Below are 14,765 nucleotides of genomic sequence, written 5' to 3' on the forward strand. Positions count from 1 at the left end.
GCCCTCTCAATCACGTATGACCTATATATGCTAGTCAAAAGATGGAATGTCGACATCTAAAAGTCGCTCAAAGGTATCCAATAGATATTATGTAACTGTTTGGTCTATAAGAAAAAATACAAAATGTTGGACAATCCTAAAGTCATTGACCCAATGATTATGTTTGGTGTGAAAAGGATTAAGTGGTGGTGGATAATTCAGTAAATGACTACAATGAACTCATGCATCACTGGTTCGCTGTGTTTTCTTTCTTTTCCTGTACACTATTCCACATATGATACTTTTCTATAGGTCAATTGGAAATCAATTTTAATCAAACATGTTTGTTCTTCAAACATATTACATGCATTCACATATATCTCAGTAAATTAAAAACATTTACACTTATATGACGTTCCTTTTCTTATAACACTAGTTATGATGATATTAGTAATCATTATTTACAAAACATTACCAGTTGAAAGGCTGAAAATTTTGCAGCTTCGAAATTTGCTTCTTGCGAAAACAAAAACATATTTGGTCACTTTCGCCCGTTCATTTGTAATTAAAGAGTAATCATTTCATGCTCGACCAGTTGCATCCGCTACTCATGACGAGATAACATCCAGATGTACCTTGCGTACAATGATAGTCATAAGCGAGAATGAATGACAAGATTATTGCTTTGACAAATAGAACACCATGATCTTTTACATAGACAAGAGAAAACATATTTGGGGTTTTCAATTTAAATCAATGTACATATACTTCATATTAGGGATCGGAAATTTTACGATGATTCTGCTTATGTTATGTCTCCTTACTGTCCCTGTGGTACTTTTTATGCTAGAATGACATGCTGTTTTTGAAATGAAAACTGTTATGTTTGTACATGCAGTTTGCCTTCGTGAAGACTTGTTCCTTTTTCTATTTAAAGCAATCAGCCTTGCTATACGAGTTTGTCTTTAGAAATAAAGTTTGTTGACTCACCGTATGTTTGCTTCATTAACTTTATCCCATTAAACCTGAATAAAGTTCCGAAATCTATAGCGAGGACTGATTGAAAACTAATTTTACAACACAAGAGATTACTTCAAATTTTCTATAGTAATGCAATGTTGTCATGTTTGTCATTAGTTGTAACTTCCAATTTAAAAAAAATAATTGTTAAAAGTTGTTTTAATCGCCTTTTTCTTTTTGTCATACTGCTGTCTGTTTAATTTAAAGTACTGTAAATTCAGAAATTATTGCGTGTATTTATTATTGCGATTTTGTCAATTCAGACTAAAATGCGATTTTAAATTTACGATATTGAGAAAAATCCTGTTTAATGCATATAAACAATTTCAAAATGCGAGTTTAAATTATTGCAATTATAACCCTGTTGCATTTTTCGCAATAATAGAAACATCGCAATAATTTCTGAATTTACAGTAACCGTTTCAATTTACTTTAGGGTATTATTTCAGAAAAAGAAAAACGATGAAAATACAAACAATAGTCTCAAAACAGTACCTAGAAAACTTAAGACTGAGCAACTCGAAACTATTTCACTGTTTTATTATGGATTGGTTCGCATTTTTGCCACAGTTTTAAAAACAAATTTGATTTTACTTTCACTATAAAAAGTCACACATAGTTTATTTTGTTGTCATTAACGTATTATATCTTATCAAAGAGAGAACTTAAAAACGAATGGCGATAATGTTGTTTTCCAAATGAAATCACCAGTTTCTTATCGACAAATTTAAACAAAATGTACGACTCATTAAAGATCTATCCCTGATTTTTCATCGATATTATTAGTTTAATCTCTCAGATATAGAAAATTCGTTATAAAGTAAATTTATGATTGCCATGAATGATCTAATTTTGACTTCCATTCTATTAAATTCCTTGAAAAAAATAATCCGAAAAATATTGAAGAAGCCTAGCAAAGATGGTGATTTTAAATAGTTTTCGTCTTGTTTATAAGTCGTTTATTGAATATAACCAAATTTTCTATGTATATAACAGTTTTTCTGTTGTTTTGATTTTATAAGTGAATAATAAGCTTACCTTTCAAAATCGAAAAGTTATTTCATATCAATCAAAAAGAAGAAAAAGAAACAAAACTACCAGTAATATTCTGATAAGCAGGTAATTGAAATAAAAAATGCATATCTGTTCTGGGTTTTTGCAGTCCATTAGCTATTTTGATCTATTAACGAACTTTAGCCACAGTTAGAATATTATTTAATAAGCCTTTCTCAAAAGTTTATGTTAACTTTTCTTATCAATTGGCTTCCGTCTCAAGTCTTATCTTGAATATTATTAAAGATAAAATGTTGATGGCAAACCTAATCAGCAAGAAAAAATCAACAAATAAAGCAACATAACAATTATCGTAAGTCGACTGGAAATATTGCTCAGAGTGATGATTATAACCCATGTTTATGCTTGTTGCATCGCAGAAACTATATTAAATAGATAAAAACTATGAATAGAAAAATTATAAAGAGGACGAAATCTACTGATAATTCAACATGATCGAAATCGTTAACCGAATCCATGAATCAATGACAATTTTAACATTTTTACAATTTTTGTCTCTTTACTTGCAACTTGTTCTACATAAATTGTGAATGGAAAAATTATCAGCAGGACAATATCTACAGATAATCCAACATGACAGATATTGGCAATCGAAATCATATAGGAAATATTACAATTGAATGATGACTTTAACCATATTTTTATGTATTTTGCATTAATTTTAGTAGGAGAACTGTATATATCAAAAATGATCAAAAGGACCAAGATCTTCATAACTAATTAAATATTCGAAATCATGAACCTACCTTCGAGGAATAATTGCCTTTGAATAAGGATTTTTACCCATTATTTTTCTGGCGGAAATATGTTGTTGATTAATATAAATTATCAATAGCAAAATTAATCAGCTGCACAATATATACATGGTAGAAATCCTCGGCCGATTTTTTATAAAAGTTATTGTCCTTGAATGACGAATTTTCTGTTTTACAGATGAGGACAGATATGTTTCAAATGTCGCAAACTACAATACCGTCCCTATTTCCCCGAATGTGACCTACCAAAAAATAGACTTATCACCGGGTTTGTATATGCATGAGCATTACGACGGGTGCCACATTTGAAGCAGAATCTGCTTACACTTCCGGAGCACCTATGATCACCCTCAGCTTTAGGTGGGGTTTGTTTTGCTCAGTCTTTAGTTTTTCTATGTTGTGTTTTGTGTACTGTTGTTTGTCTTTTGGTCTTTAATTTTAGCCATGGCGTTGTCATTTTATTTTCGACTTATGAGTTTGAATGTTCCTTTGGTATCCCTCGCCTCTCTTATACAAATATCTATGTATTCTAAGGAAACTTTAGTAGATATAAAAGAACTGTAAATAGGAAAAATGATCAGCAGGACAAGATCTAAAAATAAGTCAACGTCGCCGAAATCAATCGTCTACTGCTTACTGTCTTTTAATAACAATTGTTACATTTTTCGTGTTTTGAAGAAACTATAATAAAAAGAGAGGGACGGAACTGCAAACGGAAAAAGTGCTAATCAGGAATAGGAAAAAAGTCATAAGTCCAAATTCATCCGTTTGCATCTTATATTGGTTATTTTTCGTGAATGATGATTTTTACCCAACTTTTGTGGGGGTTTTTTCTTCGGAATTCATAATAAATAGCGAGTAGGTAAGAAGCAAAGATGATCAGCAGAAGAAGATCTACAAAAGGTCAACAAAGCCGAATCGTCAATTGATTCCCTTTTCGGGTATATTGCCCTTGAACATTTAACCTATTTTTACATGTTTTATGTGTACTTTTGCAGAAGCTTTAAGTACACAGAGAAAAACTACAAATTACCAAAGTGGTCATTATAATATCATAATATGTCAACATGACTTAAATCATTAGCTGATTCCCTTTTATGACGATTTTTATCTATGCTTTTCTTTTTTGCAGAAACAATCGAAAGTTATCAATTTTAGCAAAAATGCAAGGTTAGCGATACAGTCTCCCTGGAGCCTCAAGTTGTTTTGTGTGCCTTTTCTGTTGTTGTAATAACTACTGCATATGCATATTCCGCCATTATCTCTCTATTTTTGTCCGTTTTCCTTTCGTTCTATGATAAAGTGGAGATAGTTTTAAGTACATGTATGCGTTTATCAAGATGTATTCTTTTAACTTTTTAACTAATGTGTCACATGTTTCATGTGTTTGACAACTAGTGGAAGTTCGAACAATTTTAGTGGATATATGACTCTTAGTTTTCAGATAAACCATGTATGTAACATGAACATAACTTATGTCTTGTCAAAATAATTCAATTTTTTAAACAATATTATACTGCAGATAAATGACTTTAAAGGTGGAGAAAATGGAGTCATTTTTTTAGGTGAAAAATTCATAGCTGCGTATATGCGGTAATTTTATAGATATTAATTAAAAGATCCATATTATTAGCCGTTCTCTAATGGACGTAACTATTTGACGTTTGTAGTCAGTATTTACCTCAAATGGACGTAACTATTTGACTTTTGTATTCTGCATTTGCCTCTGGTTTTATACCCCGCATTATATTTTACGTTTTGATATAAATATGATGCTAGTTTTGCCTTGCAACTGCTTTCAAATTCACGCAACCGAATTGATGACATGGGTTTATTTTCCAGAATTTTTGGTGTGACTTCTATTTATCAACGTCGCGAAAACAACAGGTTAGATTTGTATACACGTTAGTACTACAAGTGCTTTAAAGAACTACTCTTACATGTCTAACTGTACTTTTTCTTCCCTGTTTTAAATCATATTACAAAGTTTATGACTTTTGTTTCCTTTTTAGAAGATATATAAATTTCATAAACAAATGTTTGAGAATAAAATCTTATCAATTATGAAACAATAGAAAATTTCATAAGGCATTACAAACAGAAAATATATTAATAAACATAGTATATTAACTAAACAATATATACGTATGGTATTAACATTCAACATGTTAATTCAATCTTAAAAGTAAGTAAGGTGTCATTACATTTATCATTTTTGAAATGATATATGTTCTGAATAATAACACCGATATGACAGTAAAATAGCAGACGATCTTCCATCTAGAAAGATGAAAATGTATCCTCTCTTTCGTCTTTTCTGAATGTGAGTGTCATTTGTCCATTTTCAAACTGCACAGACATAAATCTTGCGGGATTATATTGCCTCCTCTGGCGTTTTGAATCCCCATGCGATGTTGTAGACATATTCGTCAAACATCGTGAAGTTACAGTGTGATGTTTTATACTACGAAAGGAGTTGTTATCACGACAATTCCGGCATCGTACCAATGTTTTAAAACCATGTCTATACTTCCTGCTGAAAAAGCAGTAAATGATTGGATTGACACAACAATTTGACAAACCTAACCATTGACAAACAGGAATGATATATAAAGAAATAAAATTGACGTATTCCACGTCAGTAGGAGGATGGAAGTACAGCTGGAAATATACTGCATATAGCGGAAGACGGGAAAATGCAAACAGACTAACAATGATCGAAAACATTTTGATAACTTTCACTTTCGACTTATTGATCGTTGCAAAATTGCTTGCTATTCCAGGTGCACGTCGTGTCCACACTTTGTAAACAATTGAAAAATAGCACACAACAATAAATGAGAGCGGAAGAGCATAGCACATAATAAAAAGTCCAACAACGTAATAACTTCGCTGGAGGTCGTAATCTGGCCAAATCTGATGGCACATTGGTATTGTTTGTTGATCAAATTCTCCGTCAAACTTTTCATAAAAGAATACAATAGGTAATGCGAGCACAACCGCCATTAACCATATAAAAAAAATCATGGCACGTGAAGTACAAGTGTTGATTTTAGATCTCCATGTGTTGCAAATTGCAGAGTACCTGAAATATAATGAATAAATAAATACTTCCATATATAGATATATTAACTGTTGACATGGGAAAGCTAAAATATAAGGGGTGCAACGTGATGAGCAAGATCTGTCAACCCTTCCGGATAAACTGAAATTACGACTGGTTTTTGGTAAGTTTTTAGTTTTCTATGTTGTGTGTTGTGTACTGTTGTTGTCTTTTTATAGTTATTTTTTTTTTGCCATGATATTTTTCTGTTTGTGTTTGTCTTATGAGTTTGGATGTTATTTGTGTATATTTCGCCTCCATCTTAAGTTAGTAAGATAGTCATAAGTCATTATTGTGAACTTTTGTCTATGTCAAGATAAAATGACTCTATCGTAGCGATCTTTGGTGATTTAAAAATGGAAAACATACTGTTTAAAGTGTTTCATTACAACAATAGATATCAAATGACTTTTTTTTAACTGACGTGTCGATTTTTTCACTTCATTACACATGTTACAGTGCTCATCTCTCAGGTTATGAAGTTCAATTGATATTAAAATTAATACACACAGTGCGAGTTTTATGATACTTTTATGAGTCCTTATATAAATGAAGATATGAATTTTATTGCAAGAAATATGTTATACAGTTTTTTACAATGAAATAGGTTTGATTATATTCAGACATATATAGTATTTATCAAACATAAAACAATTCTCTGTGAACTATTTGCAAATGAATGTTATCATTATATTATTCCAGTTGACAGATCATATCCCCAAAAGAAAGAAAATCTGTAAAATTAACAATGCATAGATTCAGAAAAATGCATTGAAGTCTTTTATTTCTAGCACTCAAGAAATGGACATGAATGTGAACTGCTATACAGCTGTTTGAAAAAAGTGAATGATAGCTGTTTTACATTATAATTAGTGTATACTGGGATCGTCATTAAGACCACAGGTCAACAGCAAAAGTTAACCACACATTTAAAATCTCGAGATAATCATACGGTAAAGAATCCGAATGATTTGTCAAGGTCTTAACTGCCACTAGATTTTGAAAAATCTAAAGCACACCGATGAACGATGACGATGTAAATAAAAACACCAATCGACACATAATTCTATCACAAACAAAAAACGTAAAATGAAATTAACAACAGAAGACAAAATTCTGACTAAAACGTGTATATCATGTATATGTAGCGGGCACTTGTAAACCAATTTTGATCTGAAACTTTCATTTTGATCTTAACAGTTCTTAATAGACTGAACACTAAATTGTTTAGTCATGTTCGGTCTTTTTGTCAATTTAAAGACTTATTCACTGCGTTACATTCAGTACTGTTCAGCCAATTCGCTTGCATTCGTATAAGATCTGGTCAGTCTATGTTCAGACCGTACAGTAATTGTGTTTTACCTGTACACATTTAAAACATACAGCATTGTCTGAAAAGTTACTGATCGGCACTGAATTGACTGAAGGACATTTTCTGAACAATACTGAATTAACCGCAGTGTATTTGTCAGAAAATGTACTAAAAGACGGAAAATAATTTACCAATTCATTTTTTATACTATTCAGATACTGTAAAGATCGAAATGACCGTCCGTTTAATACTACGTTTTTATCTACTAGTGGGATAGCCAATACACTCATAATAGATTCTAATCAATCAACGGAACAAGTGAAAAAAGAAACATATTTTACAATTCATTTGAAATCGTATTTGTTTTTACTTCGGCCAGTTAAGTAAAAATAATGTCTATTTGAAAACAAAATATACCCATCGTCAATGGTAATATGAATATTTAATGGACGAAGGTTATAATTTTGAGGGTGATTCCTTGTTATCCTTCAGCTTGTTTTTAGTGTTACATTTTAGACTATCAAATTAGTTCATTTTACACGTGCAGCCTTTAATTTCTGGACTTTCATTATAGTTAACTTTATTTAGTATGGTAGTTATTTTAGTTTCCCTTTTGGATATTACATATACAATGTCTAATAGGTCAAAGGTAACGATATATCAAAAGGATAACAGGAGTAATATATGTGAAGATATGTGAGATATAAAAATATACAATCCGGCATAATTAGGACAATTGAAATTGAATGAGATTAAAGAGTGATGAAAGAGTTTTACATTTAAATAACACTTTTACATTTGGTGCGTAAAATTTGTTTTTCGAAATTTTCCTTCATCAGGAACGCTCATTCCCAAAAAATTCAAAGCCAAATACGAATGAATGTTTGAATATACTTGAAGAGACATCAAACCCACACATCCTAAAACATAAAGCTAAAAAAGTAAGAAAAAAATTAAAGTGCAATCTAACTCAATAGTTCGATGAAATGCAGACAACACCACAACCAAAAACCCAAACATCCTAAAACAAAAAAGTAAAATAATAAGAAAAACTTAAGGTGCAATCTAACTCCCTAGTTCGACAAATGAAGACAATATCACACCCAAAGAAAAACAGACAATAGTAAATAAATCAAGCAACTCGAACCTCATAACACCTAGGGGTAAACTAAGATGTTCCGGACTGATCAGCAGTTCATACTCTACTAGTTCAACTCGTCACGCTACTCAGGTTAAAATCATTGTCGGTAATAACGCTTTAAGACAAAATGAATTGGTAGATGTCTTTTATCTTTAATGAGTTATTTTCTATCCTTAATATATTAGTTATTGCATAAACAAACAGGAATGTTATATTGTGTAAAATAGAATAATGGTGTTTTTGATATTGACTTTATCAGCAATAATATAGGGAAAACTAGGTATTCGAGCTGATGGACTCAGTATCAACAAATACAATGCTATTATCATTTTGATCTATTGACCATATGTTTTTTGTTTTTTTTTTATGTAGGACATGAAACTATATGAAGAAAAAAAAAAGTTTATACGCATTCAAAACGTTGTGATAGTTAATTGGTTGTATGGATGACGTCACGAGCATTTCATTACTTAATTGGAACAGATTGACAAGAAAAAGTTCACTTGACGTTGCTGCATTATCTAATATTCTCGTGTAACACGTCATGTCTTTGATAAAAATTATAAAGCAGTAGGATCAAAGGGAAAATATATAAATTGCTGATAAAACATATGCCAAGTCGACAATTTTCAATTTTTTTGTAATAATACTAAATCAATCATGATAGTCATACACATTAATATTCCAAAATAAAAAATACAACAAATTGAAAAGTATGAAAAAAATACATTTTGTTTTCTATCGAAACCTAAGTAATGGATAATTAAAATATATACGAGTATCTACTGAATAATTGAGAAGAACGATTAGTTTTTCTATCATCCTGAATGATTAATTAACTTCTATTTGATTGAAAATTCTTTTAATTTTTTGTAAAAATGCAAAGGTTTAATATTTTTTGTTTAAATGGTTGGAATTGTTGTCTTTCAGTATTCAATGAAAAATCAAATGGAGTGAAGTGTTTCAGAAGTGTTATTGTCCCTTAACATACCGTCAGTTTTGAGAAGTGGATTCATAACATATTTTGTGAAACAACAGCAATAAATATTCTTTATTATTTATATTACATCCGTCAATAGACTGATACTTTGTCATTTGACCAAATAAATTCAGGCTCATTCAGATATGCAAACCCTTTAGTCGATGATAAGCGGACAACGACAAGGCAAAAAAAAAAATCCCAACAAAAAACGACCAAAACACACACAATAATATACAAACCACAGCATAGAAAAGTAAAGAATGAACCACACAAACTCCATCAAAAACCGGAATGTTCTCATTCAATATAAAACAAAATTCTTTAATTACAAAAAAACACATTACATTATTTAACAGCTTAAATATTTCAACTGCTTTCTGTTTTATTTTACAAAAGCTTGTATCAAATACAGTGACTTAATCCAGATAAAGATGTCTAAAAAGTAGTGGATATTTATTGTCTCCATAGTTGTTTGACATTATACTCACACTGATAGCCATGGACGGTTTTCCCTTTTTTGTCAAGCAATATTTAACTCGTGTATGACTCATCAAAACATAACACGAACTTTAATATAGAGTAATATAATACCTTGATCGAGGATTTGCTGTTTACAAAGATGCTATTTAAAATAAGTATCACAAATGGTTAAGTTTAAGTAATCCCTTCCAAAGTTTGGTGACACGGGATTAAGAACAAACAGATTTGATATGACTAATACAAACTAATGACAAAGTTCCTGACTTAGGACATGCATAAGTTTAAATACGACCCTGGGTTCAATATTCAGTTCGTTGAATGTATTTTACTTTGTTTATCAACACACACGAAAATGAGAATTGTAGCAGTTTTAATTTTACTAGGTCTGAATCAAATTTTGACATTTTTAAAAAATGTAATCGAAATATTATGGACTTAACGTAAAGAAAAGTTTATCTGGTTATCGGGAGTGTACCTGGCATGGATAAATATAGGAAGATGCTGACCAATCACCAAAAGCAAAGGCATGAAATTGCAATTACTTCCATGAATCCTAATTGTTTGAGTCAGGTACAGTTAAGACATAAATAAAAATCTAAATCATGTTCTCACTATACGGAGTTAGGAACTTCATCTTCGTACTTTATTTGGCCTTTTAACGATTTTGATTCGAGCGTCACTTATTAGTCTATTGTAGACGAAAATTGTGTCTGGTGTACGCAATTAGAAGCCTGGTATCTTTGATGAGTCATTTTGATTAACAGAGGTGTGCTCCTTACACAAAAACTGTTCCAACAAAGTTATGAGGAAGAATGATTGCAATCGATACTGCATAATATTTTGGGACATTATCACGAATTGGTTGACCGATACGATGTGTTTGTGTGTCTCAACAAGCCACACGTTTTCATGGTCTAGATCTTCTGTCATCTTACCGATTGTGTCCATTTATTTGATTGTGATATTTTGGCTGATTCCGAATGCACATTGCGGGTGAGGTTTGCACAGAAGGAAACGCATACACTGTCAACGCACATGTTGTCGCTACTTTGAAGTTCGTGTAATACCTTTCGCATTTGTTTTTTACCTTGATTTGTCTCTTTCTTATCAATTTGCGAGATTTCAAAAATCAGTAATTTACTTAATTTTGGACCATACTTAACCATTGTATTACTAGTATGCCTTTTTTGTATTTGCTTATCTGGATTTTTTTTCATTCAAATGACCAATCCTAACCAAATTTGAGAAATTTCATACAATTACGATCACCTATCATAACAAGAATGCATGAGTTGTTGTGCTAAGCATATTCAATCCCGTAATTAAAAGTATCAGAAATCAGGAAGTGTGTGTCTGACTGATTCTGTTTTGTAGTATTTGAGAAATGTGGGATGAAAGATTTAAAGTTCATGTAACATACATGTATTAAAATAAATCAAAGTAAAGACAAACAAGGCGTAGGGGCCTTGTGGATCTGAAAAATTATCATACGTTAACTAATGACTGTTAATCTGCTGATCAAATTTGAAGCCATTCTGATAATTAGTTCCTTGGAAAAGTTTATCGAAACTATTTATTGGACGAATAAACGGATAATGTGAATGCAATATGGGTCCCGATCCTGTAGTTGGGATATGATTACAAAAATATGGTTGCAAGTCCTGCAGGCAAAATTGACCTTATGCTTTTTTGGCTGAACATTCGGGTCATTTTACTACCGATGTTCAATACCATAAGTAATCAAATGCCGAAAGTCCAGATTATTAAACTTCATCTGGTCAGGTTGTCAAATATAGGAAAAGTGCATGATATTTTGAAAACTAGTGAAACCAATCAACAACGTTAACTGACCTGTCAATTGCAATTGCTGCTAGAGTGTTGACTGAAGCACAAACAGAAACATGATGTATATATGGCGTCGTTTTACAGGTAAATGCTCCAAATCTCCAACCTGAAAGTAACAATAAATAAATAATTATTATATTCTAAAATACTATCAACTGATAAAGATACAAGATATAAAAACTAAAACAGTTTCTAATTCATATATAAAGTCCATCTAGAAAAACATACCTCGTGTAACTCTAGACATATGTTCATCAGGTTGGTCTCATTGCAAACATTTGAAAACTAGGAATATTGGAACATAAATAACCGACGAGCTAAATTATCAAAAAGGATATAAAAGGAATAGTCAGAATCATCTATGGTAAACTTTTCAATTCATGAAATGAACGACAAAACACTTTTTTTTTATTTTTGAATCAAGAAAGAATATGTATTCGTGCAGGGGACCATATCAGATTTTATTGAGAACTTAAGATAGATGAAATGCATTTCAAAGAATTAGCAGGAAGCCAATGAACCAATGTTGGGTATTGCTGGTACAATTCAATAATATTTCCTAGTTTTATTCACGAAGAGACTGCAATACTATTTCATACCTAATTCTATCTGACAGCGTTTGCTGTATACAGCGTAAATTAATTCATTCCATTAACTATGTCTTCGTAAATAGAAAGCTCTGTATGAAATTTGAATATATAATTCAATATCCAAACTACAAAATATTAAATAGTAAATGGCTCACACAGTCTGCATTGCTCACATGGTTCTATACCAAATATCAAAAATGACCAATCTCCTTTAGTTTTAGAGCAATTGTAGTCAGCTTTTTAATTGATATTTCGTTAATTTTTCATTCATTTTGAAAATTTATCAGATTTAAAGACTAACCAATGGTTATGTTAGGGATTGCCAGATTTTTACAGATTCATTCGTAGAATAGAACAATATATAAATAACACATAGCTGAGAGGGTGATAGAGCAGATTGTTACCCCGATAAAACATTGTAAACTGAGGCGAACCCAAGGGTGACAATGTCTTTTCGAGGGGTAACAATCTGTTCTGTCACCCTCTCAGATATGTGTTAATTAATTTAGTATACTGAATGTTCTGTTATTACTGTCTATTAAATTTCAAATTCAAAGTAATGAACTATGTCGTCTTGTACATAACAATCATCCGTTTTTATTAAAGCGCACACTTGAGCAGGCGTCTCCGTGAAGGGTAATAGAGTATTTGCCATAGAATAGAGTAAATTATCTCCCTCGTATTAACCAATCAAAATCTGGTATTTTGACATGAAGTATAATAACAATGAATACTTCATACTAAGTTCGGTAGCAATTGGTTTTAAACAATAAGTTTCATGTTTTTCTAGTTTTATGTAAAATGTTTTCTTTATAGTAACTGTACCCTACATGCTGAAAGCAGATTTTGCTCATCAACCATAGTGTTGAAAGAGAATCATAAGTACATGTAATCATAGTAATCTAACAGCTGTTTTAATTGGTTTTTTTTTATAAAATTGTGTTTTCCTATAAAAAATAAATGTCATTTTTTTTTAATAAGCAATGCTATCGACAGCGGTCATTTTTAAAGAAGATCGAACTGTTTGCCCTAATTCTTCTCAAGGAATTTTTTATATATGAAAAGTTTATATGAAAATTTTAAGAAAACATACTCGCTAACACATCGATTCTAGTCTTAAAACAGTCATTCTGATATTAGCATCATCTTAAATGACGTTCAGATTTGTTACGATTTTAAGTTTTGTTCAGATGTATTCTTTTCGCTAATTCAGAACTGTACAGCAAATGGGTCGCAGTTAATGTTAAAATTAAACTGAGAATGGAAATGGGCAATATGTCAAAGAGACAACAACCCGACCAAAGAGCAGACAACAGCCGAAGGCCACCAATGGGTCGATTAGCTTTTCGAACAATTCAGTATGTTTTTGTTTGTAGGAGGTAACAACTACTGAAAAGTCTGCAGTGGATGAGTCTGAAAATTAACTGAAAGACTGAACATGACTCAATACTTTATTATTGTGTCTTTTCAAATCTATTCAGATCAAATTAGCCGTTTCAGTTCAAAATTGGTTAGCTAGTGACTCATTCACACAATTCATATTCATTTTTGTCATTTCTATTTCTTATTAAAGTAACAGTTGTGTTTGAATCGTATTTGAAGACGGTTTGGTAATTAACTTTCTTCCTGAAAGAAGATCATAAAAGGGTTACTTTATTAATTAAGTTTGGAGCAATTCATCCTTGACATATAATGAACTATCTATAATATGTTCATTTGTATTCTTAGTAATAGCGTTGGTCATGTTCGAAGGAGGATATGGAATTAACATTACATCTAAAAATAAATAAACACTTTATAATTTTGCTATGTTCTTAGGGCTTTTTCTATGGGTTTAGTTTTATTTGAAATGCTCAAAGTCAAATTTTTGAACGCCAAGGATGTATAACAACAGAAACAAAGCCATATGACAAACAAGGACATGAACAGAATAGTCAAATCGCTAAATTAGCTAACAAAATACAAGTATTTTAACCGCACTTTGATATAGGCTGTCTGTCCAATATATTATGAAATTCTTGTTATTTTTTTAAGTATCATTTGGTTGCAATTGGTCTTTCATAACATTTTTTTTTCGTTAAATAATATATTCAAAATTTCAGTGGCGACCATGCACCAAAATTCCTTAAGAGAATAAGAGGTCATACCTCTCAGTAATAATTAAATTGGTTTGTTTCTTCAAAAATGAGATTTAAAAAAAAATCAAAATCACCGAGAAGAAGTTTCGATCAGGTCACTTTTTCCCCTTTGAATTGGAAAATAAATACAAATCTATGAAATTACTTTATTCGGATATTAACATGACATTAGTCTGTCAGATCTATGTATTTATATTCATTCTTTGTTCCTATCGGGTTTGTTTAGGGCTGTATACATCTTGCGTTCAATGGTTCAATACTTCAACAACTGCACAAAAGCTCCATTTTGAGGCAATTGTATCAGTATTAATTTCTGAGATACGTCATTTACGAAAACAAAAAACAA

General features: G+C 31.1%; 1 protein-coding gene across 1 annotated transcript in view; it reads right to left on the reverse strand.

Annotated features, from left to right (window-relative positions):
* Window positions 1–5,012: 5,012 nt before the first annotated feature.
* The window catches only part of LOC127708503 (neuropeptide SIFamide receptor-like), a 51,888-nt gene continuing 42,135 nt past the window's right edge, over window positions 5,013–14,765 (reverse strand). Inside the window, exons 2-3 of the mRNA XM_052213394.1 lie at window positions 11,698–11,797; window positions 5,013–5,913 (exon numbers count right to left, since the gene is read on the reverse strand). Coding sequence (XP_052069354.1) covers window positions 5,109–5,913; window positions 11,698–11,797 — 905 coding nt within the window. The 3' untranslated portion in view covers window positions 5,013–5,108. The remainder of the gene's footprint in view (window positions 5,914–11,697; window positions 11,798–14,765) is intronic.

This window comes from Mytilus californianus, unplaced genomic scaffold, assembly GCF_021869535.1.
Source record: "Mytilus californianus isolate M0D057914Y unplaced genomic scaffold, xbMytCali1.0.p SCAF_7, whole genome shotgun sequence".
Lineage (NCBI taxonomy): Eukaryota > Metazoa > Mollusca > Bivalvia > Mytilida > Mytilidae > Mytilus > Mytilus californianus.